The following is a 27,917-nucleotide window of genomic DNA, read 5'->3' on the forward strand; positions in this document are numbered from 1 at the left end:
TTCTAACTTTGTTAAGATTGTTTGACAGCACTCAGTTATAGTGCGTGGCACATAAGAAGTTGCATTCAATATTTTCTTTGAAATAAAAGTAGGACGGAGTAAAACTAGCCATTTCTCATAATGTTATAGAGATTTGGAGTAGGACTGAATCGAAGACTCAAGGCAGGAGGAGTAGTAGATACTGAAGAATCAAGAATGCAAAGGATTAAGTCTAAGAATGTGAGTTATCAATGAGCATAACGGTGCCTCTGTATGTAGGCAACATACAGAATAGAACAGTTAGTAAGAATGGTGCTAATGTGCCTGGTGTGGGCTGTTGTCTCTTTGTGGTGTTTCGTGCTTTCTTCCTGCATATGGGTTGTCCTAGACTTAAAGTTATTAAAAGTCGTCAAATTTAAACAAACAAAAACAAAGGTCTGCATGTTAACTTTCCTTTTAACCAGGACGGAGACAGAGGTGCTGAAATCACCAGGAGATCATAACCCAAAAGTACCAAAATCTGCCCTAATAATTACAGGACTAATCTTCCTTTCTTATTTGTAGAATCCAACTGTAGAGGTTAATGGATAAGCAGTATTTTCTTAAAAAGAAAACATACCACAATGTGCTTCATCTGACCCATCTTTACAGTGTGGAAACCCGTCACAGAGATTTACCAGTGGAACACACTCTCCATCTTTACACTGAAAGTTGTCCTCCTTGCAAGGCTCTGTGGGGGAAATAATATGCATTGTATAGGATAAAGAAATGACAAATAGGCAATTCTGGAGTACCCATCCCACTTCTGCTTCCTTAAACCCCAGTTCTCTGCCACAGTGCAAAGTTATGCTGGCTTTGATACCGAATACGATTACATACTTAATTGCTCAGAATGCTTCCGCAGTAGTCCTGTCAAAGCCAGAGACGTGGCTTGAGAAAGAAGAGTGTGACTAAAAGCTTAAGCAGCTCCTTTGAGGCAGGGTATGGCTTTGGTCCCATTCCTCTCTCACAATCTCCGCTAGTCTCTCTTCAATAAAACATCTCCAACCCAAATGAACATACAGATGACAACCACTGGAATGTTATCCAAGCATAAAGAGACCTCTTGGTTTAACTGTCCAAAGGATACCTCCACACCATTACTATACAGAAATGTAGAAGTTGCTATTTGGAGGGACCAAAGTTGGACCTGGCTGGAAACAGTGAGCTGAATTAAAGCATGGTCAGGCAGGAAAAAGTAGTCTAAAGAAATGGGATCTGTAGCAGCAGTGACTTGAAAGGAAACAGGGATGCAGTTCCAAATTAGTAGGACAAGGCTGAAGTCATGGCAATGTGCTTGGACACGAAGACACAGAAGGAAAATGAAGAAGCTGGACAAGGAAGGAACTGAGTAGATCTGGTGGTTCTTGCCAGAGGTTGAGTTGTGCCAAAAGAGGCCTACTTGAAAGACACATATTCATTGCTCAAAGGGAGTGAGAACTATGTTTCCTGGATATGTTTGTTCATTCTTAAAGACGTGTGCCCTGGGACAGCCCTAGTTTCCCTGGAGGAGAAGGATTTGCTTCCCTCAAGTTGTTTTCTGATTATGGCCTGGGAGGGACATCTAAGTGCTGACACTGGGATCTCTGTTGAGGGCCACATGGGATTTGGGTCCCCTGGGAAAGGAAATGGTAGTTGGATATGGAGAGGCTTAAAGTTTCTTCCCCTAAGTGGCACATGGACAATAATAACGGGGAAGCAAAAGCAATTGAAAAAAAAAAAAAAAAGGAACAGGGAAACCTGTATTTTAAAAACTGTTAGTGAATATTAATCATTAACTACTATACTGCTTTCATGAATACACAATTCAAGTGAAAATGGTTTCCAAAACAAATGGTACTCATCTCCATAGAGACTTTCTCAATTTATGATGACCAAATGTAATGGCACTTGTAAGGAATCATTTCTGTTGTTTTAGAATCTAGGTGGTTGTCCCAAATCTGAGGGCACTGACAAATACTGTTATGTTCTAAAGAGAGGTACTAAATGTAGCCATACTAATACTTAAAAAAATTACCAAAACTAGTCTAGCAACTATAAATTTCCAGCTATCACTTTTTTTTCCAGCTATTACAAAAATGATTAGAGTTTTTTCTTAAAAAAGCCTACATAGGAAACTTAAGGAGGAGTGTTTTCATGTGGAAGACGGGAGGAAGGGGCCATCCAGCAAAGCAAGTGAGGGATGCCCCAGGAGAACCAATTCTAGGCTCTCTGAAAGAACCCAACTGGGTTGCCTTAAAGAAGGGAGGCTGTACTCTCACTCCCCAGTTGAACATTTATTACCTTGCAGAGGCATAAGGACTGCCACTTACACAGGGCTAGTACAGGCACTTTCAGACTTTTCTTTTCAACTGTAACTGCAGTAAAAAATATATTTTGAATCATACTCCAGGGTACACAGCAATGTGTATACTTATGTGTGTGTAAGTGTGCATGCGTGTGTAACTAAATTAAAATTTACTCTTATTTTGTTTTATTATTTCTATTCTATTCTATTCCATTCATTCTATCCCATTTCATTGTATCCAATTCCATCCATTCTGTTCCATAACAAGAATGCTGGGCAAAATCCAGTAAGTTGATTTCATGATATGCTTTTTAAAAAATACCAGACTAAACTGAAGTGAAGTGAAAAATTTCATGTGAGGTGGTGACTTTAGTTTCCTTAAGTTTGGGGACAGATAGCTATATCAATAAAGATTTGTATTCACATCCTGTGCAATGAATTTAAAAGTCAGAAATTTGGCTGGAACTTTCCTTGATGGTAGTTAGGTCTAGGAGAGAAGGGGGCGGTAGAGACAACCTACATTTTCTCCATGTCCAGGGCCATGCGTGAGTTTCCTTTCGGCCATGTGGGCGCTTGGAAGGGTAATGGAGTGACAGCTGCCTGTCAGGACAAGCTGGCTCCAGGACAAAGAAGTGCAGGAATGGAGGCTGGTGAGTGGGGATTGGGAACTAAGCAGAGTTATAAGACATCACAAGGGGAAGCAGTGTACTACCCGTGCGTATGGTGTGGGAGTCCTGGGGAAGGGGGAAAGGAACACTCAAAGGAACACGTAACTCTGTTCTGCACATGAGTTAGCATTTGGTCAGGAACACTGTTAGCCAGGAGAAAACTACGGTGGTGACAGAGTTTTCCTTTTGGCCTTTCTCCCAAAACTGAAGCCATGGGAAGATGGAAGGGAAAGAAAGTGGGAGAGAAGTTAAAGACAGTATTTTCACTCTCCTCTACCTTAAATTTTCGGGCCATGATTTGTGCCTGAGTTGGGAGATTTGGAAAAAAAAAAAAAAAAGCTTTGAATTAGATGATATTAAAGTTTTGGTGCTATATTTGACTGTACATTTTAATACCTAAGAGAGAGTCTTAATTACCCGGTTAAGAAAATCGCATAACCTGGAAAAGTGAAGAGATCTGCCTAAAATATCCAGGAGCAAAAAGAGAGGTTTAGAATAAAGTAGATGGAGGAAAATAAAGCTTTTTCTGTTTATATTCTCATTGAGTCCATTCTTCAAATTGAATATGCAATTTACTAGCTGTAACACCCATATACCTTGTTTCTTCATCTTTGTATGCCCAGGACTTAACAAAATGCCCGGCACACAGTAGAAAATCAGTAGATATTTGTTAGCTGTTAAGTGAATTAATTTATGTTAAATGAGTGGTATGCCTCAAAAATCAGTATGAACCTTAGTAATAAAGTTGACACAGTATAAAGAAATCTTTAAAAGTATGATTTCAAAAACTCTATTTTTAAATAAGGCAGTTGACTGACGGTAACCCTATTAATTTGAAAAATAAGAATGGATTCTATGATTTATGAAGAAAAAATTTACTTATTTGAACTTGAATGGTAGTTAAAACATAAGCTGTGGAATTATATGATCTTGGTTTGATCTGTAATTTAGCCATTTTCTTTTTATTTATTTTTGATCATGGGCAAATAAATTAATCTTTCAGAGATTCAATCCCCTTGACTGTCAAATAAGAAAAAATACTACTTATGTCTTGGGTATATCATAAGAATAAATTTAAAAAAATTAAATGTATTTAGTATACCAATATGAATACACTGGATGCAGAATCAATTTTATCTATAGCAGCAAAATTAGTAAAAAATCTTCCTTTTCATTAATATTTTGAAGTTGCCATTCTTTCTTCCAAATGCCTGTTGTGCAATTTTCTCCTCCAGATAACACAAAAAAACACACCTAATCCTTTCTTCTGGGTATCGTACAACAGTAATTGGAGCTATTTGTATACGTTACTGTAAACTTTGATAACGTCTATATTTTTTCATTCTTACCAAGTTTAAATAATAAAAAAATACTTTAAGCAAGGCATGGCTGGCCTAGTTGTTTCCATAAATCTTTACCCGATGAAAGAAACAGGTTACATATATCAAATATAATGCTATTAGGGAGACTCTTGCAAATGTAATTATCAATTTATTTCACAAATGCATATTTTTAAACCAGATTAGAAGGATGATAAATGGGCACATATTCTACAGGCAAGCATTAATGCTTTAACTGACTTTATATTTTAATTTTTCTAGTATTAATTTTCATTTAGAAAACAGGAATACTTAAAACTAGGTATACATGTGTTTAAATTTACGTATTTATTTTAACTCTATATTTAATATATATTATGAAAGTCAACAGACTAATTATGTATCCATAATCAAATATTTTAATATACTTATAGAATGTTAGTCACCACCAGTTATTTTTAAATTATCCCATTACTTTGTTTTCATAGTTTGTTAAAATCATTATGTAAAAATGAGTTTTTAATGCCAATAATTTAATCACAGATAAATTTATTAATAATTTTACTTTTTTACTAGTATAACCAAGCTACATTTAATTGGAAAAGCACATATCCATCGAATGAAAATTTAAATATTTGAATAAAAATATGAATGGAAACATGTAAATATCTGAAAACTAATTCATTTTTGTGCTCTAGCCAATGTGATTAGGGTTATCCCCTATGAACATCAAAAAATGAACCTATTTCTCTAAGATGAATGTATTGGATAAAAAAATGCTGAATGGGGCAAAATAATCACTTTTGCTTAACTGAATAAAAATGTCAAATTCTGAGAAGTGTAAATAAACTCTCTCAAAATTTTCCTTCCTATACATGAACTGGATTCTGATTTTTTGCAACATATAACGGCTCAGCTTCATTAAGCAAACTTTAATCCAAAAGTTTAACTCTCTGTGGCCTCTAATGTCTTATTTCTGATCATTTTGTGCCCATGGTGAGAGCAAGGGAAAGAAATATTGCTAAGAATTGAATTTCTCCATCTCCTTTTTATGAAGTCTCCCATAGCCCTGCCTCATTTAGTCAGCATATGCTTGGTTTGAAATGGAACTGAATTGATCTCTAAGGCACATGCCACTCAATCTGGGGAGGGCTCCAAACCCCCAAATGTAATCAGCCACCTCTTCCACAGTTGCCTGATAAGCACAATTGAATTCCAAATTAAGACTCTGAGATTCAGAAAAGTGCAATACGGGGACATGTATAGGAGAATGATCTTAATAAATCTGTATTTCATATACCTTAGTGTAAATAAAATGTTAAAAATTAGATAAAGAAAGGAGATACAAAAATACATTATACAATAGACATATATTTCAACTGAATGCTTTGGAAGGTGTCCCCAAAGTATCTCAGAAGATAAATAAAGCACATAAATGCTGAAAATGGATGCTGTGCCTTTTACGCTTTTTTCTCCTAAAATGACCAGCAAAGCAGAGCACCAATATAAACAGATCTGTGTGCTTAATCTCTCTGTTACCAGCGTGATTATCTTCCACTGCCAACTCCCTGGTTCTGTAATTGCTTTTAAGCCTTTTGGTGTAAAAATCTCCCTGGGAGAAGACTGTGCCGATGATGACTCAATCACTCTATTTTCTATTCCCCCGCAGCATCTGTCCCGTGTCCAAGAGGAACATGAAACCGCATTCCCAGTGTATTCAGCACACAGTGATGGTCATGGAAGACTCCATTCTAGCTTCAGTCAAGGGAATTTTCTCTAAATGATTTATGCTTAAATACTAATCACAGTAACTAAAATCTACCCGAAGGGCAAATCAATCTAAACATCTACACCATAAATCACCTATTTTGTGTTGGAAGCCATAGATTAAGTTCTTTTGTCTTTTATCTTGAATAGAAATTGCTTGTACTATTTTTCAAAATGCTTAGCATACTTTTCTTATTAAAGCCAGTAACTATTATTTTTGATGGGAGAGATGTTGCCACCTTCTTTTCCACGATCTATTCTCTTTCCACCTCTTTCTTCCCTTCTCATTTACTATTTAAAACATTGATTTAAAGACCTACTACTTCTCTAAAATTTCATTTCAAAATGCTTTCACTTTTGCAGATGGTGGAAGGCTCAATCATTATTTCAGTAGTTTGGATTCGTGAATAAATTCACTCCCTTATTGGTTAGAGCTCTTAGTTTTTTATCTCATTAGTTCAGACGGTTTTTCTATTCATCTCCATTTCTTTAAAAATATAGTACTTCTTTCAAAAATTCCTTGCACGAAATTCTCGGAAAGCAAGTTGGGAGCCCCTTCCCTCCAAGAGAATTGCTGTTAGGTATTTTCTTACTCTATTTTTTGCTGCTTTATAGAACAGAGCACAGAATTCTATTGCATTCAAATACAAGGGATATTAATGCCTATACATTTTTTTTTTTTACTGTGTAAGTTTCTTCTCAAAAATTTAGAAATACCACTCCACTGTTTTTAAATATTCATCAGAAAATGACTAAAATATATAGCTGGACTGACTTTTAACATCGTTGAAAGGTGATTCTATTTATTTTCCTTAAAAATGTGCTGAAAAATTTTCCTATGGAAATTTAAAATTTCAAATAGGAAATGTTATAACACTGATTTCTGCTTGTAAATTTTTTTACAATAAACGATAAGACTGTATCATTTTTCAGTCACTTTAATCTGGTCTAGAAAGTATATAGTTTTTTTCCCCCACTATACCTTTCAATATTAGTTTTGATGGGTTTTTTCCTTCTGAATGACTATCACTTTCAGCTTGTGGGTTGGTGTTTTTTCCTGCATGTCTATCACAGACTCACACATTTTTCTGTCTCTTTATATATTGTTTTAGCATTCTTGATCATGCTTTTGTGCAACATTTTTGTGAAAATGTGGTATTTTGGTGCCAGAGACTTTGAATCAGTGTGCAGTTGACCAAAAAATCATGCAGTTTCCACTGTTAACAAAAAACTCTGATCAAATCAGAAAAAATAATCTAGTAGTGGTAGAATTTCAATAAGAAATTCCTCTGCCCATAGATGAACATAGGGATAGAATTAGTAACTCAATTCAAAATAGTAGTCTCAAAATTGTCTTGATTAACATTTTCCAAGGCAGTGATTTACTTTTCTTCTATGTTTCTGATTTTATATACATTATATATGTTACCCATTATATTTATACACATATATACATAAGTACATAACATCCAGTGATATTTTCATGTCAATATATTTCCTTTTGTGCTGTTTTGAAAAATAATTATAAATGTAATTTAAAAACAAATAATTTAATTTATAAATTAAGATAATTTTAAATCATATTTTCTACATTTTCTCCTTTTTCATGTACTCTGTTTTGAGATAAATTCTAATTGTCTGTCAGTCTCAAAGTCTTTATTCCTTTTCTTTCGTGCTGTAAATTTTTTCATAGGCCTTCATAGTTTTGTTTGCTTATTTCACTGATTTTTTGATTGATTCCTGTCAGTGTTGCTCATAAATCATAAGTAGCTGCTTCTAAGACCAATCACAAAATCCAGAAGAACAGGAAGTTGGTTAGGCTACCATTTACTCCCACCCAAGTAGCTTGCATAATAACAATTCTTATGACTTATTTTCAGGGCCAGAGGGTAGATAAGCTACAGGTCAACTTCTACATTTGTAGCAAAGCTGGAAGTGTACAATTTTCTGGGATGGAGTCTAAGGCCTGGGCCGGTGGTGAATGGAGGGACAGATATTTGCACAGATAAATCTGGGATTAGATAATAGGCCAGATGAAGATCAATGCTCCAATACTACCTCTTTTCTAGACATTCTGGCTAAAGACAAACTGACCACAATCTCCTATGGAAGGGAAAGGTCAACATAGGAGGAATGTGTGTTCTGTTTACCTGACATATTTGTACCTAGAGAGAACCACTAAGTTGTGGGACAGAAGCATTTAAAATCATCATAGTCCAAGTGAAGCAGTAAGCTATAAAAATTCTCTGCAGACTGTTGAATACAGAGTAGCTTCATATCTTGCATATTTGAATGAAAAGACACACACACACACATATATATATATAATCTCCATGATGAGCAGGCAGGCCACCATTTTGTTTTTCCTGCTGATTTTGTTATGGATACTATAAAATTACAGGGTAATAAGGTTGTGCATCCCAGCAAATATCAGCATCAAATTCCTCATCCTCCATGGCAGTGTCTTTACATGGCTTGTCTCCAAGAAGTTAATGATGTTAATTTCTTAATTGGACGTTGTTGGCATCCAAACAGCTCACTTGCCTGTCTCCCTGCTGTTCTCTCAAGACGTTCTTGGCAAAAGGATCATGACAGCCAATCCTCCTTCCTTACAGTGCCAAGAACCTCTCTCTACAGTTTAAAATGCCCCTCTGCAAGGAACAAAACGCACAACTCTTGCCACACCAGAGAAGTGCAAATAGGTCTGCTGAAAAAGCAGTGTGGATTGCTGCTTTGAACAAAATCAGGTAGTGGTTAAAGAGGTTGAAAGGAAGAAAATCTCCTTTAAGATGAGGAAGAATGAATGAGTGCACTAGCATGCAAACATTGAAATTAAGTCCTGTATGTTTGGATGGTTTTGCTCCAGAAGTTACAAGGCAACATGCAATCCTGAGTGCACTTACCAGGAATCCCCAAGTGATACCCAGTAGTGAAATTTGCTTCAAATCCTCCCTTTGCCAACTCTTCATCAGTGATAAAAAGAACAGTCATCCTGTTGGTGGTTGAGAACACATCCTTTACTGGACCAGGCCCTGTGTACACAGCTGCTCCAAAGGAAAACGAGATAATTAGTGAGACAATTCTTCAACTCGAAGAAAATAGATCCTTTTCCTCAATTGTCTTCCAGATGTATGCAACGTGCAGCATGGCTCGCTGCAGAATAGCCACATGTAAGTGAGTGTGTACATTCTTTTACATTTTAGACAATGCTTCTAGGAAAGCCAACTTCCCCAATGACTTTTTCTAGTATTAATTAAGGTTTCTATACCTCTATGATTTAACAATGAATGACTCACAATATTGTCTGGCTTAGCACCACTGTTCAAAGCTCATGTTACCCTAGAAAAATGATTCTTTTCCTGCTTTTAAAGACCTTTATAAAATAACAGTGCTTATAGTCTCCCTTAATAATTTTTTGTCCAAGTTTATTCGACATTTTTTATAAGTTGAATCATTAACTTAATCCAAAAGATGAATTAATTAGAGACAAATAAACCTAAATGGTAGCTCTCAAATTATTTCCATCTAATCCCTGGGCTTGAGGGTTTCATAAACAATAAAATACTCTTGACTAAAAAACACACTCTCTCTCTATGTATATATATATGAATCCAATATACATTGGAGTCCTTGAAAGTGATTCTGTTTCAAAAGAATGTCTTGTCTACAAATTTGAAAACTATGATTATGAGATCTTTTTGGAATTCTTACTTGCTTTTCAATGATTGATGGAAATACTATGAGGTAAAATGATAAAAATGGGTTTTTCTTAGATAATGAGACACTGTAGTTTTTATTAGAAAGACAATGCAAGCTGAAAATGGAAAAACTCCTCAAAATGCGTTTATAACTGCATATATGAAAATCATATTTGAAGTTCCTCGGTTCTTGCTAGCACGAGGCTCCTTGCCTCACTGAGACTTTCATTACTTATCTGTTCTGTGTGTGGCTCTCAAAATCCTCTCCCAGGAAACTTATACTCTAGAACTTGGTGGGATTTTGCTGAAGAACTCTGCATAATGGGTGATGGATGAGTGTGGCTGGGGAACCCTCTCCACCACTCAGCTCCTTCATTGCTATAGAAAGTACCCTCTGGAGTTTTTACCCATTGGTTGCAGTGTTCATGTGATTGCATAGCTATCTGGCCAGATTTTATAGGAAATGATTAATATAGGTCTAAAACACAGTTAGATAAGACACTTTTACTTGTAAGTTGTGTTGTTTCTGCATTTCAGTTGACCTTTCATGCATTTTCATAGTTTAATGCATGACTTATCGAGAGACAATTTCTTAATAAGTAGTTCAATAGGATATTGGCTATTATTGGATCTTTACTATATGAGCATCTATTTTATGATCTAGGTATAATAATTTCCCCTGGAATAGTACACTTTTCCTCTATGTCTATTAAAAAATTAATGATCAATAAATATAGGGAAAATCAACTTTGGTCAATTTTTTAAATCATTCTCAGAGACATATAGAAGCAACTAGTACTAGAGACACAGAGAAAGTAATAATGGAACATAAAATACAAATTATTTAAAAGTTTTGCATAAAACCCACAACTGTTTCTTTAGTTTGAAGTGAAATGAAACCTAATTGAACAGCTATCTATGGACATACGATGTGCACATAATGCATAGAAAACTGCATTAAGGGTGTTCTTAGCTCTTAGTCTACAAGGTGTAATGCTTACTGTGGTGAATTAGTATCAGTTGGAAGGAACTGCTGATGCAAAGCTATTAATCCTGGCTTGCCAAGAACACTCAAGAAGAATATTATTCTGTCGTCATTGCAAACATGCCTCATATTGGAAGCTTCAGTGAAATTCGACATTACTCTGCTGTTGTATTTTCATTTTGCTAGTTGTGAAAGTGTGACTGCACTTATTCAGAGATGCTCTCAGTCCAACGTCTTGAGCCATTTGACATTCACAACACTTCAGTCGGAGACTTACCTAACAGCAAGGAATCGTCTCCTTCACCATCTCTGATTTCAACTACATCTGCAATATTTTCTAAATCAAATTCTTGAAAATGAAGCTGGATATTTTTTCCCTGTTGTGCATTTAAATTCCAAACACCTTAAAAGTAATAAATAGCAACACTTAGTTTAAACAGAATTCTTTTGATTTCTCTTAAAAACTTCAATCTCTTGAGGATTTCAAATCACTTTCCAAGATTTTTTCATTTTATAAAAAACAACATTCCAAGCTGTTTGTGTATGTATGTATGTGAAGAAATGTCTTGTGTAATCCAGAATATTTATAGTAAAATTTCAATTAAATATGAAATAATTTACTGTAATTGAATTTGTTTTATTTCATATAAAATGGAATACTTTAATCGAAGCTTGCAAATAGCCTTTTACTCCTACAATCCAAAAGTTATGAATATCTAAAGTTATGGACATTCTATTTCCATTTATTTTATTTTCCATGATTAAATTCATAGGAAAAATGAGGTGATTAAAATGCAGTTTGTACGGTAACTAAACTTTAATATTCTTTTAAGTAATTGTTGCCATTATTTATATGTTGCTAGTTCATTTTGAAACAAAACTGAAGCAAAACAACACAAATTAGTATCAATAAACACTCGTTCTACTTTTTATATTGAAGTCTAGTTGATTTGCAATGCTGAGGTAGTTTCTGGCATACAGCATAGTGATTTAGTCATTATATATATATATATATACACTTTTTTTCATATTATTTTTCATTATATGTTATTATAAGATATTAAATATAGCTTCCTATGCTATATAGTAGGACCTTGTTTTTTTAATCTGTTTTATATATAGTAGTTTGTGTCTGCTAATCCAAAACTCCTAATTTATCCCTCCCCTATGTTTTCCCTTTGGTAACCATAAGTTTGTTTTCTATGCCTGTGAAACATTTCTTTTTCTTTACTGATTCCTTAAATGATTTTGTCTTTAGATTTTGTTCTAGCCTCTTTCCTCATTCTTGATGAATATTCTCATTCACTCTTTTTTTAAAAATTGAAATATAGTCCATTTACCTGTGTCAGTTTCTGGTTTATAGCATAATGTTTCAGTCATATATGTACATATATGCATTTTCATATTCTTTTTCATTATAGGTTACTACAAGATATTGAATATAGTTCCCTGTGCCATATAAAAGAAATTTGTTGTTTATCAATTTTTTACATAATATTTAGTATTTGCAAATCTTGAACTCCCAATTTATCCCTTCCCAAGCCCTTTCTCCCCAGTAAGCAAAAGTTTGTTCACTATGTCTGTGAATCTATTTCTGTTTTGTAGAATAATTCATTTGTGTAAGATCATTTTATCAACATAGTGATAGTCTTCATTTTCTACACCCTTTTTTGAGAAGTAGATACATTTATCAACTTATTTACTGTGTATGGGTGTAGGTGTCTCAGATTAAACATGTAATAAAGGGAACACACAATTATTCCTTCTCCAACTCATTCTTGTTTTCATTCTTTCTGTCTCAGCAAACGGTACCACTAATCATCCACTCACAGAAACCTCTGCATCTTCCTTGACCTCCTCTCTCCTGCCACATCCAGCCAGTCTCCAAGGCCTGCCAACACTACCTCCTAAATCCTTGGATTCCCACTCCCTTCTCAGTCTCCACTGCCACCCTCTGAGTTCAAGCCACTGTTATTTTCATTTCCTAACTGGTGATGCGGGTGGCTCTCCTCCCTCACCATCTCTCTGATCTCACAGCCAGATGGCTCCATCTAAAAAGGAAACTTGATTGTATCACTATTTTCCTGTAAACCATTTAAAGTCTCCTCAGTGCTCACAGAATAAAATCCAAACTGCTTAACATGGTGTGAAATACCTTCACACCTCAATTTTCTCATTTGTTATCATTAATTAATTCTGCTTGGAGATTCAGGAATAAATCAAGGTCATCTACCTGTAAACTTTTGTAGGCTGAGAACCTTCCATGTCCCTCCACAGCCTCCCGTTTTTGCCCTTATTTTAACAGTACGTTAGACATTTTGTAATGCCTGACAACTTATCTGAGTCTTTATCTAGACTGCATTATGTTTGTTTCTTCTTTGCTTACCTTAATGCCTAACAAAGTAATCAATAAATATTTGTTGAATAAAAAAATAAATTTAATACATTTCTCCAAACTGTTTTTTCAGTGTTCCACTAATTTTTGGATATTTTTAGATCATTATTTTGTACAAATGACATACTTGAAAGAGATTTTCAATGTGAAGTAGAGATGATAATCTCTAGTTCCCCATATAAGTCAAATTAGATTAATGGCTGTTCATTTTTTTGAGTCCAATATCTCTTCATCATAGTGATCCTGTTCTCCTATGGAAGTGACCCTTATCTCTGGATCATTTAAAGGAAGAGAAGTTGAAATTTTCTAAGAACACATTTTTCACTGCCACTGAGACCTTTTTTTCTACTGGTAGAATTTTCTATTTAGATTGGCGGTGTAGCCATAGAAGGCAGAAGAACATGTCTGTTTCCTAGAACTACTGGAGTGGAATCTTTGTGGGATGAGCTGGGGAATCAGCATCTTTAACGCAAGCAATCCCTATGCAGCTCTAACGAGCTTTTGTATTTAGAACTGTGACCTAGAGATAAGCTTTGTATACTTTTAGCATACTAGTCTGGTCGTCTCTCTAGTCTTAGAAATTTTCAGTGAGTCTCGTTAGTTCATCTTTTATACTGGAAATCTAATCACATTATCTAGCTGTCTGTTTTACTAACTTTGGTCTTTATTTACAAAAGGCGTGGCTGTCTCCATTGGCTTTTTATACTTTACACTGACTTTATTTTATGGAACTGCAAACTTGTTTTATTCACTACAGGCATTAGATGCATAATCAAGGAGTGTGGTATCTGGAGTAAGGCTGGCTCTTTTGCTTACTGTTTTTCTGCAACTTTTAAATTGGAGGATTATGATAATATCACCTGTTTTAAAGAATGATTGTGAGAACTGACTGAAATAAGGTATATTAAGCACAAGCGCAGTGACTGGCATAAAATAAATGCTGAAAAAGGTAGCAATTAATTACGGTTACTCTTGTCATCACTATATTAAGCAATCTCATAGATGTGGTAGTTGTGTACAGAAATGGCAAATTTATAATCTACTGTGCTGTATCAAGAGGAGAATCTAACTTTGATATAGACATTTTTTTTTTCTCATGGCCTGAAAAAGAAATGACTCACAGGAAGCCTGGTTAGGGTAGTTGTTTGGGAAGTTCATCGAAGTGAATGTTGTATTGGGCTCCCACAGTTCAAAAGGTCCTCCACAGTCCGCTAAAAAATAAAGCAGAGAAAAACCATTAGTAACATAAGGTTAATTTCAGAGACATAATACTATATGCCAGCAAATTTCCACTTATGTATCTTGGAATATTCGTTTTGACAGACACATTTTAGAATGTGTGTCAGGGAAAATCATGCCTCTTAAATAAGGGGGAAAATATAGGTAAATAAATCTCCTTACTGAAGAACTTCTCAAAATCTGAAATATTCTTATGTTCTTTGTGATTCTCCAAGAAGGAATAGCACTGTTCAGTATTTCCCAAAATTATTTGGGCAAGGAAACAATTTGGATGAGCATCCTTTGTAAATAGACTTCATGCGATAAGGTATCAACCCTCTGCTGCAGATAAAAAAATGAATCTTCATAGTAGAATGAATTTTGTATCTGCCAATCTCTTATCAGAAGGGCTAATAAATCACTAATCATGATATTTCTTGTTTTTCTACTTTCTTTTCTTTTTTTTTTCTACTTTTTTCTTTCAGTAGAGAGGAAGCTTCACCATCCTGAATATTGTACTGTGGCATTTGGCCATCAAGAAAGGGAGACAAACAAAATCTCTACTTGCTAAATAATTGCCCTAGACTGTCCAGGAGTCAAGTTGGGACTGAACTTAATGCTGATTTATTAGAAAAACAGAGCACAGATCTTTCAGTTAATAGTTTGATTTTTCAAATGGGTAGGTTGAATTTATGAAGTTCTGGAGTTTATATTTATCTGACTTATTAACAGAAAATTCTAAAGTACTGTAAAAATTCATCAACTACTTTAAGTATCCTAATTTTATCTTATTTTTTATTACCATGTTACATTTAAAATGAAAAGAATAAAAGTAACCTAATTAGAAGAATATAGAAAACCGACATAAGTATATATTTTCCCAATCATTAAAGACAGATGATAGAAGAATTATTTACACTCAATAATAAACATCAGATTACAGGAGGGAAAATTAAGTGTCTCTACATTTATGGCAGTGAGTTCAGTCATATCCTCTTCTTTGATCCCTCTTTTACATGTTACTTGCCTCATTTATATAGATCCCTTCAACCCATGTGCATCTTCCAAACTTGTATGTAATAATCCTCTTAGATTTGGGTGTTATGATATGCACAGTGGGACAGAGAGAGGCAGTTGCTGTGGCTCAGAGTAGTATCATTGCCAACATATCCTGTTTGCAAGGTGACAAGCCTTGGTCTGCCTTATATGCCCTCCTGGGCCAGGCTTGTCCCAAGCCAGATGAGCTTAGCAAGAATAATAAGACCTCTTACAAAACCTTATTGTTTGCAAAGTTTCCATGCACATTGTCTCATCTGGGGAGAGAAGATGGTGTATAAAAGAAAGATGTGTTGAAGCTGGTGGATTAAAATTGTTGCTCTGAGTTAGTTATTTGTCTTTTTGAGACTGGATTTGCTTGTATATAAAAGATATATGTATATATATTAGAGATTTTCAGGGTCGTTGTAAAAATCAGACATAATTTATGAAAAGTGCCTACACATTACCTGGCATACTCAGTACTGGTTTCCAATGCATCCTTGTGAATTAGGTAATTATTATTACTATTTCAATTTTAAATGGACAATCTGGGCATTGGAGGTATTCCGTTACTTGCTAATGCTGTGCATATAAACAGTATAAAGTCAAGACTTCAACTCAGTTAACCTCAAGCTCATCTCACAGTACGTTACTGTCTCTTACTGGTTGATCAAATGAAATTATTTCAACCATGTGGTCCAAGCCATAGGCAGGGTTTAGACTGAGTCTCAGTAAGTGGCACTTGGTGGGTATGTGATGTTTACTTGGGTACATGACAAAGAGGAGGACAGAAGGGAACACAGATGAGAGCACTAACAAGTAAGGTCAACAATGGGTAGGTCTGGAAGGAAGAAAGCAGTGAACACAGGGTGCTGAAGAAGGCACTGGAACCAAAGAAAGAGTAATGATGCACAACAAGGGCAAGTGCATCTTCTGGAAGGGGTGAGGGAAAGTCTGAGGAGACTACATGCTCCCACAGCAGCTGTGCTTCTGAGCTAATCCTCTCCTTGATCATGTGACTCACTGTCTTGCAAAGACTTCTGAAAAAAGATTCACTATAATCCCTCAACTCCCGTGTACACAATGCATGTAATTTTAGCAATTCTAGGTGCCATGCAATGCTTCCTTGTCTTCTCAAGGGAAATAATGGAGAAGGGAAAGTGTAGCTGCAGGGACAAACATAAAACTGCAGATTAAAGACTGAGGAACACCAGCTCTTTCTAGTTCATAGATTGAGTCACGGCCAGCGTGGCCATTGATGCGGTGGGGGCTGGGGGGTGTTGTTGTTTAAGCATTCTCATTTTCTCTTCAAGGAACAGGAAAATGTCAAAATCATATACTCCTAATACAGTAAATAGTAACCAACTTGGAGAAGGTACTGAATGTTCACCTCTCTGAACACTTGGGCAGTACCTTACAGTACTTGACAGTACTCATTTGTAGACGAGTAGGTGAGACTTGAATAAACACACAGCCAGAGCTAAAATGTTGTCAAGTGTGACTGTTAAGTATGTCAAGGTATGAAGTTGACTTAGCATTTCTCCACTGAATAGAAACCTTGGAAAATCCATCGCTTTAAAATACTTTTAAAAATAATAAAATACTTAAATAATTTTTGAAATACATTGCAAACATAATTTTATATCAAATAACTGATCAGTAAGATAGCTCTGATCCTTGGCTTTATAAGCTATATCAGTTACTCTCTGTATGTAGATGATTGTAAGGGACTGGCAAAAGCTCTTTCAGACATTCTAAACATGACGACACAATTTATTTTCATGGTGGTGCTGCTATAATGGACATGCAGCATGTGCTTCTCAACAGAAGAGCCCAAAACTCATGAAATTCTGGAGATCACAGTCATGCTGTGTCATTTAGTAAATCATCTTCACCCAGAGATCAAGAGTTAAATAGCCTGCGTGGTACAGGGAACTCTGCACATTCACGGTTGTTAAATTCTTCCATTTTTCTTTTTCTTGGCACTGTTCTCTCAAAGATTTGTATTCTGATTAATTTCTTACTATGCCAATAGGGATTTCCACTACATGAAATATGTAAATAATGTGCAGCATCTTGTAAACTGGTTGTCCAGGATAGATATTTTTCGTGAGGCATGTCATTTTTAATCCACGCTCTGGCATAATGAGATATGTGTCAATGTGGAGGCTTACACTGTAGGGTGGAAGGAAGGGGAGGCCAGCTTTCACTTGCAGTAGGAGGGTTCAAATTAATTTACAAGATATTTGTAACATGAAATAAGGATGATAAAAGTAAGTTGCTGATGGGTACTCTTATGCGAAGGAAATAATAAGTAAATTTTAAGTTAAAATATCTCACATTGATGTTTGAATATGTTAAAAGTGGCTGATTTTCCAAATCAGCAATTATTTTTTATTATCAGAGTAACAGATAACAAGCCCTACAGTATTACAGACAACATTTTAAAAGCTGAGGTTGTAAAATGAAAAGAAAATCTGGGGTTCAGTTTGTCAAAATTTATATTTCTGTGAACAGGTTATGGTGATCAGCCATGATATAAATATTTTTTATTACAATTTGTGGCAATGTAGTTCAAATTTTATTCCTTGTGGTTTAAATTTTATTTGTCGTTAATAGCAATCTAGCCAATAATAACTCTAATAAATAAGCTATTCGTTTTGAAGGTAAGAAGATGAAAACAGAAGAGCCCAAAACACACTGAGTTAGGAATGTATGAGTGCAGTTGATGTGGGATTTGCTGAGGGCTTGAATATCAAGTCATACTAATAGTATAAAAGACCAGCAGCTCGACTTGAACGTGGTCATCAATTACAAGGGAATTAAATAGGTACTGATTTATTTTTTACAGGAATAACCAAAATTAAAAATTATTTCACTCTAAGTATAATATCAAGCCTATGAAACTTCACATAAACTTTTATTTTGTCTTTAGAAATGGAAAATGGCCTAATGATGGCAGAATTGAGCAAAATGTAGAAATAGAGTGACTACTACAATAGCTAAAACTAGCTTGTCCTTTTTCTGCCTTAATTAGTTTTAACAGTCTGGAAGTAAGTCAGGGGCTGAAATGTGGATTTCTTTTTGTATATATCTAGTACTATTACTCAGTGCGAACTTGCCATGAATCATCCCAACTGTGTTGCAAATTGGCATTATATTTGTGCAATGGAATGTTAACTTTTTTAAAGTAGGCTCAATACAAGCCCAACATTTAAATTATTTGTGCTAATGTCACAAGGCAAAAATCATAGAGCTGGTGCAGCAGCAGATTAACATCACAAAATGGAAGACTCCCTAAGGTTATGGAAACTGAATTTACCTTTCCCCAAACGAGGCACTACCTGGAGCAACAGAAAAAACTGGCCTTTGCGAGTTAGTTACTTGACTGAGGTTATTTTCTTCTTTAAATGCTCTTTAAGAGCCAAAGACAAGGCTATTAGCCAGTCAGCCATAGTTTCCCTTTGTTTCTGCTTAAACAAGTCAGTGATCTGGAACTAGAAAAGCTCTGCTCAAATAAGAATTTCACTGAACCAGTTGCAAATGGCATTAGAATGAAATTGTTCAGAATGCATTTGATGGTAATTAACATTTTCTGCTGTGCTAAATATTGCCCTGAAGTGAACCACTTGGAAACTGGAACAAATATTCTCTGGGCAAATCTGAAAGTTTATATTTTAAAATCAGATGGTTATTCTACCGTTACAATTTCCCTATTGTGAAAATATGCAGGGATATCATGCTTCCTTGACCTCGAGGTATTACCTTTTCTCTTTCCGATTGGAATAGATATGAGGACTGTGTGGGTTAGATAAAGTTTTAATATAGAGAATCATATTTATAGTTTTATTTACATATGTATGATTTTATGCCCAAAAGTTGCCTCGAATTTTCTATTTCATATAATGATGAGGTTTTGCTACTTTTAAAATATTGATCCTATGAAACTATGTTACTTTCACCTAAAATTTTTTTCTTCTTGACCACTTATTGATTGGTGAATAGAGGAACATATCGGCAGAAAGGATTATGAAGACAATCTGTTTTATTAAATGACTGCAATATCGAAATAGCAAGATGTTGCAACTGTCTGGTATCCATAGCAATTATTTATCAGACCAGCAGTGATTTTAAAGATTATAATTTTTTTGCATGGAAATGTTTTATATAATAGACAGAAACAGTGTGGGACACCTACAGAAAATGGAGACAATTTTTTCTTAAACAATGCCGTGAAGCCCAAATTATTGCATTCATGTTGGTATTCTCTACATCCGTAACCTCACCATCATTTCCAAGCTTTGATTCTGGTATCAAAATTTTGTTTGGCAAAAATGTTTGTGTCACTGAAAGAAACATACAGCCAAAATAAAAGGAGAGAGAAAGAGAGAGAGAGACTTAGTTCACACCTAATAGTATTTATTGATGATCTATTTATGTGATAGAGCCAGTCAGACACTGGTGAAGCAAAGATGAATTAGATTGAGTTTGATGTCAAGAAAAATTCTTGCAACAATTTCGTGGCCAATATTATTATGTGGGAATGCATGCTACTGTCCTGCTTTTGTTTCAGTTTTATGAGTTTCATTCTGTCTCTCAATCTTACTGCTTCCTTAAAGATTTCTCCACTCTATACTCTCTTCTCCAAAGTCCTCTATCACTTAATCCTCTCATTTATAATATTTAGGGGCATATAGTTATATGTTGTTTTTAATATTGATTAATTTGTAAATTTATATGATATAGATTATGTATTTTTCATCTAGCAGTGGTTATTGCTAAGCTTACATTTCTTGTGCAGTGCTCTGCATGTAGTAGACATCTATAAAGTGTGAATGGATGTTCGAAATATTGAGGAGTTTACGTATAACCCATACACGTATCTAAACATGTTAATACACACAATGGTAAATGTAAACCAGCCTTTCGGTGGGATGTAACTGCTCATCATGGAACAAGTATGATAGTGTGATGTCTCTCCTCATCTTAATGGCTGCCCATTTGTTTGACACGCCCAAATACTAGTTATTTGTCTTTAAAACTTCTGAGTTTTAAAAGTCAGGTTTGTTTTTTTAACTTAAAGATTAGAAGCAAGAAAAATATATAATTTTGGAAGTAAAATCAAATCTGGATAGGTTACCAGCTGATTTGCTGATGTGAATATGGGCAGACTTTCAAGGGTGTTTGGCACAAAAGGGGAAGTGGAAAACGTGCTGTGTTTCATGACAGAACTAAAACATCTATGAGATTCAATGCAAGCAAAGCTGTAGAGCTAGATGAGCTTCCAACCAGCATTATCCAAAGACAAAAGGGATGCTTTTGCATCAAAGCTACAATGTACTGAAAACATCCCAATAGAGGGACAATAGGTAATAGATGTTTGATATCATATATCAATACACAGACACACATATATAGTTTATATGTTTGTTTGTTTTTGCTCAAATCCCATAGTCTGAATCTGAAGGTGGTATGAAGTGATTTCTCTGTTGACATAAGATGGTTGGTAATATATCTTTTGCTTCTGAGATGTCACGATCCCACTTTGAGTTTAGAACACAGGTAAACACAAGCTCCATTTTGTTCGTTTGAGATAAAAAAAAAAAAGGTCCCAGAGGACATGGGAAATCCTGCTCACTGCTATTGCAAGGTCTTACAAAGGCACCATTTTAGGACACAAATCTTTTGTGTGATCTATGTATTCAAATTCCAGGCACAATCATTATTATTAAATTATTCTGGAAATAAGCTTGGTGGGTTTCAGGCTTAACCAAACTCTTCTTGAGATCTTAACATCACTCTTTAAGAAGGCTATGAGAATCTTAAGGCTTCTTCCCAAAAGATTACAGGCCATGCTACATGGCGAATAAAGTATTAGTTTGTATTAAATTGAAAATGAAATGGAAATCAGCACCTTAATTATTTTCAAAAATGGAAATATACTAAAATTATCAACAATATGAGCATAACAAAGTGATTTCACTGTGAATTTATATATAACATGTAATATTTTACTAGTTTCCATTTTACATATATTTTAAAGTTTTTGATTTTCAGTGACAAAATAATACTAGGGCAAGATAATAAAAAATAAGCCAGAAAGAGATTGGCTTAAAAATATTAATAACTGAATTATGGAAAACACATGTTAAGGTTACTTACTAGGAAGTTCTGGTGGAGGAGTTGGGACCAAGGTTGGTTCTGGATAAAGACTCACATTGCAAATCCCATATGTTAGGCTAATATCATCCAATGCTATATCACTCAGGTATGCATTTTTAAATGCATTAAAAACAACCTGTAATTCAGAGAGGCATACAATCATTTCATAAAATGATTCCACCTTAATCTTCTCTGCGTTGATTTTTTGTGTCTGTGTCCTCTGGAGAATCAATATTGCCATGTCCAAATAAATGTGGACTAGTCATCGCATAGAGAAATATTGATGAATCATGTTTTTTAAGGTCCTTCAGCTGAGCCCAACTCCCTAATTATAATACAAGTGCTCATAATACAAGTCTGAATTTTCTCTAGTGTTTTTTTTCTTTGTTAGGCAACATTGTCAGAGTTTCTCTCTGTCTCTATCTCTATCTTTCTCTTGTGATATTGTCATACTCCACTGCACCCCACCATATATACACAGATCATCTGTCAGGGGAGAGCATTCTTCTTTTAGGTTCTTCCCCCACCAATATTAAAAATCCAGGTAGCTGTTTGCTTTCTTAGAGCACACAAACCCTGAAGAGAATACACACTGATTAGATAATTTAGATGAGAGAAGAAGGAAATAAGAGAAAATATGAGTATGATACAGCTACCCAGGGCTAGCTGGCATGGATCAGAGTTCACCCAGGAAGCTGGTGAGGGTGATGCTCAGAGGACACAGACACAGGCTTGGGAGAAAGGTCCAGTGCAGATGAAACATATTAGGTTTTTAAGGACAGTGGGTATTTTTAGCTGGATTTTCCTGTATCCTCTCCTGTTTAGGAAAGGAAAGACATAAGCTGAATTCCTGTCATATGTTAATTGTCATGTGAGGCACGTTGCATACATTATCTCATTTAATTTTTCCAACGCTGATGTACAGTTATCTGTTCACTCATTTGTTCATTCATTGCACCTACTTCATGACAGATACTTTTCCAAATAGGAAGTATCTTCTCCTTTTCTCCCCCTTTCACATATGCACAAGCTGAATCTCAAAGACACTAAGGAACTTGCTCAAGATTTCACAACAAAGTGACAAAGCCTAGGTGCAAATATTTGTAGAACTTGGCACTCTCACACTGCGTGATGAGCTCATTTTGAAAATGTGGATGCAGTTTTATTACCTTTAAAAAAATTCTTGGTGAGTTGAGCCAGATTTGGTCACTGCAATACTTATTTCCCTGCTGCTGCCATCTTATTATTACCTTGGTGTTCCATTTTCCTTTACCCTTTCTGGAGTGATCAAAAAACCAACAAAGATGGAGCAGACAACTTCACAGAAGAAATATAGGAACAGAAGAAAGAAGAAAAAGGAAAAGAAGGAAAAAGAAAGATGAGAGGACTAGAGTTGAGGGTCATTGATTATTGTCTGCTTTTTATCAAGCCACAGGAAAGCACTCGGGCTTCACTGATGACAATGTCTTTCCAGATATACATCTTCTGAAAGTTATACTCTCTTGTCTGAAATTATCCAATTAAAGCATTGTTCATTTAGTCAAACTATTAGCCTAGATTATCCTATATTCTAATTGCAAACACCCTTAGGAAGAGAACACATTAAGTTGTTATGTGAAAAATTAATTCACCCTAATGTGAAATAAATGATGAGAGACTTCCCAATGATACAGATCACAGAATTTCTTGCTACAGCAAATATATGGCAATTAAGTCAGAGTGGGGCAGGGTGGAGGGATATCAGTGAGTAAGGATGTTCTAACAGGCAAAGATGATTCCCTAGAAAAGTGCAGGGCTGATATAGGTGCTGTTTGTGAAAAGTTGGAAGATCTAGTCAGGCAGGAGACATGTAGGGTTGATCTGTGCTAAAAAGTTGCTGAAGAAAGCTGAAATATCCTTTAAGGTTTTTATAAATTTTATGGCTCATTATAAGTAGTACTTCATGCAGTAATTTGTTCCTCAATAAGTGCTTTTTAATAAGTCAATGAATAAGTGAAAATAGAGGCACTTAAAGAGTTTTTTTTAGAAAGGAGGAAGATTAGGAAAGTAGAGAAAGTGCCTTGGCTACGTTCAGAAACTGAGTTAGTTTTTTTCACCGTATTACCATAAACTTTAACTATTTTCGTAATACAAATACATGATTAGAAGTTATAAAGTATTTTGCCAACCTTAAATTCCACTGTTTCATTTAATGTTACTTGTGCGTAGTTCCAATTTTCTCCATAATTTCCTTCCTTTTGGAAAATTGTCTTCTCCATGTTTTGGTCACTGCTGACGTTAACGTTTAATTTATAGACATTTTCACCATACATATAATACCTAGTTTGGAAACAAGCAAAAATGAATGATTCCTACAAGAATATGAGTATTTTAGAGTTCTTCTAAATACTTTATTGTCTTTGAAATATTCCTTTTCCCCTCTGGTGAGGGAGTTGCTAGAGAAAGAGAGAGACTCCCCCAGCATTTTGCTACTCTATCAATAGGAAAAGTAATGGGACAACCTGGGATAACATCTTATTAAAATTTGAACCTGGCAACATAAGAAAAGCTATGTTACTCATTAAATAAAACATTACTTCATATGGGTCAATAACATACCAGAAACTAAGGCAGACTGGCTCCAAAGTGGGGTCTAAAGGGAGACTTAAAAGTCCCACTCTTTCTTGTCTCCCTCCTGGTCCAGTTGGGGTAGAAATGTAAAATCCTGTAAAAACAGCAAAAACGTTTTTACTTCACTTGAATATTAGCAGTTTCGTTGTGTGAGCTGTATCATTCATAAGCAGTAAAGAACAACTTTAAGATGAAAGTGTAAGGACACATATTCAGGTAGAGCGGAGAGAATGCTAGACTGGAATCCAGAAGGCAACTTCCATAATAAATTGTTATTTAAGAATATCACTTCTCAACACTGGATCTCCTAGTTTGTAAAACAAGAGCCTTGAACTGGAGCACCACTAAGGATGTATCAGGCTCTGACTTATTATGAGTCCACATGACTGTTGCATCATATTATTATGTCCAAGTACTACTTTAATTCCAATTTATTAATGTTTTGATTAATTAACCTGTTTAGAGACAACCAGTCCATGAAGGTATTTAGATGTGCTGGTGGACTAACTCATGATATAGGCAAAGACTTAAATACGAATTTGTAGGCAAAGTTAAGTGTTTCAAAGATGGTCAGTTTTTCATTCCATTGTGTCTACTGTGTTTCTCTAAACAAGAAGTTAACTGATTTTATAATGGTCTTCTCTTCCAATTCCTTTGAATGATAACTAGTCAAATTACAAAGGAGCAGGAAGCATGCTAATTCACATAATAGCTTTCTAAATGGCTCAAGCCACTACATAAAGTGCTTTTTGATCTGGAATTCATTATTCCAACCAATGATTTGAGTTACCTGAAGTGCAGTTGTGGGTGAGACATCTTGAACATTTTCTTAGGCAAATAATTTTTTAAATTCTTAGTTTGCAGCTCATGTATTTGACAGAACACAGAAATCATGGAACAAAATATGATATAAAGCAAAAGAAATATTGGATAAATTTAATTTTATTAGAATGTAATTTTTATGAAATGCTGAAATGTAGTGTGTGTTTGAAATCAATCTCCTTTCTTTTTTTTTCCAATAGAAAAAATTTTAGAACATTTTCATAATTCCAAAAAGAAACCCATGCCCAATTGCAGTCATTCCTCATTCCTGTCACCTTTCTTCCAGCCTCTTGCAACCACTAATCTACTTTAAACCTCCATAGACTTGCCTATTTTGGATGGTTCATATAAATGAAATCATGCAACAGCTGGTCTTTTGTAAATGACTTCTTTAACTTAGTGAATATTTCAGATGAACTCATCATCAAATATCTTAGTAAATGTAACATATGCACATTCACTGGATTTAGATTACAAGATATAAAGTAGAAATAAATGTATATTTAATACTTTATATTATTAACACACTACTTATGTTTTATATAATGCTGTGATATTTCATGAGTACTTCTTTTACCTATGGAGTTGGTTAGGGCCAATTATTCAATCCAATAAAAATGTAGTATAGATACAGAGGACATGTTTCAGAATCTACTATCTAAATGCTCAACTCTAAGTCCCTTTTGAGTTGCTTAGAATATTGTTGGAGAGGAAATAATTAAAACACTTCTGAATGTCATAAATTAGTACTGAAATGGCTAGCTTATTCATAAGTATTTCTAGTTAACTATAATTACATAAATTAAACACATATCATGTTCCTACTTTTGTTTGGCCATGTTCACAATCTATTAGTTATAATTAGAAATATTTTTGAATCTATTATTTACTCATTAAATAGTAATATACTCTGGGTTTTCAGTCTGAACAAGATATCATGATGCTATGAGCTTTGTATCATTGTTTAGATACAACACCATTAGATGGACTGTCGTACCTTATGAATTTTGCATAAATAAATTGAAAAACCACAATATACTAAATAGCATATAGAATTGTATATTTTGTAATAAAGTAAAATAACATATTAAATTTTTACACTTGTAGAATCAGCTAAATTCTTTAGTTAACAAATTAGAAGATGAAGGAAATTCCTCATAAAATTATGAATTTCAAGAGTAGAGAAAAATTTACTTAGTCAAACTACCCAACTGTCCTTATACTTCATCCACGACATTTTACCTATGGGGTCACTTGACCCCTATTTAGCATATGTCAGATACAGCAGAAATCACTGCATTTCAAAGCAGCCCATTCCATTTCAACATGACTAGAAAATTCTCTTCCATCTATACCTTTTTTCTGCTTGTTTCTCCATGAACTGAACTTAACCTCCCTCCACCCAGTGCTCCAGTTGAAGAGAAAAAGTGCTGGACACGTGCTGATGGTGATGAAGAGACAGCAGAAACCAAAGAGGTAGCAGAACTTCCTGGAAACTCAAGGTCCCTCTCAAAAAGAAAATAAGCTGATATAAATCACTTTGTGAGTTGTGGTGCATATACATTAACTGAATCTAGTAGATAAACATTGAAAGTTTTGGATTGGAGAATAGTGCAAATTCAGTAAGATTCGGTCAATATTGAAGAGTAATGTTATTTTCCAAAATTCTACATCACAGGAAAGATAAGGAAATAAGGACAATATTTTTGGGAACGCTAAAGTTACACTTGTTTTAGAATAAGTTTACATGCTAAATATAAAATACAGATATCTAAAAGATTTACTGTACTTTTGAAAATTGAGCAGTATAAGTATTTTCTTTTCAAGCTTCCTAATTAGAACAGTACCACAGCCAGTTTGTGTCTGTTAAATACATCTGTGGCATGAAAAGAAAATAGTTATTATATGTAATATTTGTATAGCATTTTTCATGTACTAGGTATTTTTCTACATTTTTTTTATAACATAATAATGTAATGTTCATAATATGCCTCTAGATTCAGGTTCTATTATCATCAGCCCACTTTCCAGATGAGGGAATGGCATCTAAATGGCAGAGCTCAAATTTACACCTAGCTAAGATTTCAGATTTTGATGATCCTTATTACAACACAACACTAATCCCCAAGTACTAGAAATGACCATGATTTCCTTGAGAAAGGCCAACAAAAAATGCTTTCTTGTGAGCTGTCTAGCTCTTTTGTGACCCCTATGTTTCTGAAGTTTTCACATGTTACTAACCTCATACCCCCTGAATGTTCTGAACAAAGGGGCCACTTCTGAGCATCCCAAGATGCAGACCTGTATCAGTGGCATGGTCTCAATTCCCTTTGTTTCTAAGTGGTGTGGAGAATCAGCACTGACTGTATAGAGATTTAGGAGCTGGTGCTCCACCAGGACAAAGTTCTTTAGAAGGACTCAGAAAGTTAAAGGGCTTAGATGTTCCTCCCTAAAGCAATGTTAATTCAAAGTTTATCTGTTTCATTTAGACTTTCCTGTCATTTAAAGTGAAGGCAAAGAACAAAACAAAACAAAACAAAACAAAACAAAACAAAACAAAAAAACCCCTGCATGGATAAGAGGAACAGCGGGAGAAATTTAATTCTCTTCCATTTCAGTGGCAGGATGTTCTGACACATAAAAAAGCAGGCTGAAAGAGAAATGCCCCTTGAGGGGGAATGACTGGTAGATTATGAAATCACCGGTATGAGAGTTAGGAAGGAATTATTAAGGCCTCTCCTCCGTTCTCATTACGCTGCTGCCTCTGGTGGGCTCTGAACTGCTCTGACTCGTCTCATTTTAAATAACTCCTGCTACATGACTTTATCCTGAGACTCCATTTCGAACCCAACTATTTAAAAACCTCCACCTGACATTCAACCTGTTTCCCTTTGGTCAGTTTCATCTTATTTCTTTAGTTACTTAATCTG

At 34.9% G+C, this 27,917-nt stretch overlaps 1 protein-coding gene across 2 annotated transcripts in view; it reads right to left on the minus strand.

Annotated features, from left to right (window-relative positions):
• Positions 1-27,917, minus strand: part of TMPRSS15 (transmembrane serine protease 15) — a 106,932-nt gene that overhangs the window by 37,766 nt on the left and 41,249 nt on the right. For both annotated transcript variants that reach the window (XM_010977399.3, XM_010977400.3), the window contains 7 exons: positions 24,154-24,259; positions 23,724-23,874; positions 21,556-21,691; positions 14,259-14,348; positions 11,020-11,145; positions 8,963-9,103; positions 599-709 (listed from right to left, as the gene is read on the minus strand). In XM_010977399.3, coding sequence (XP_010975701.2) covers positions 599-709; positions 8,963-9,103; positions 11,020-11,145; positions 14,259-14,348; positions 21,556-21,691; positions 23,724-23,874; positions 24,154-24,259 — 861 coding nt within the window. The remainder of the gene's footprint in view (positions 1-598; positions 710-8,962; positions 9,104-11,019; positions 11,146-14,258; positions 14,349-21,555; positions 21,692-23,723; positions 23,875-24,153; positions 24,260-27,917) is intronic.

The sequence above is a fragment of the Camelus dromedarius genome, chromosome 2 (genome assembly GCF_036321535.1).
Source record: "Camelus dromedarius isolate mCamDro1 chromosome 2, mCamDro1.pat, whole genome shotgun sequence".
NCBI classification, from domain to species: Eukaryota; Metazoa; Chordata; class Mammalia; order Artiodactyla; family Camelidae; genus Camelus; species Camelus dromedarius.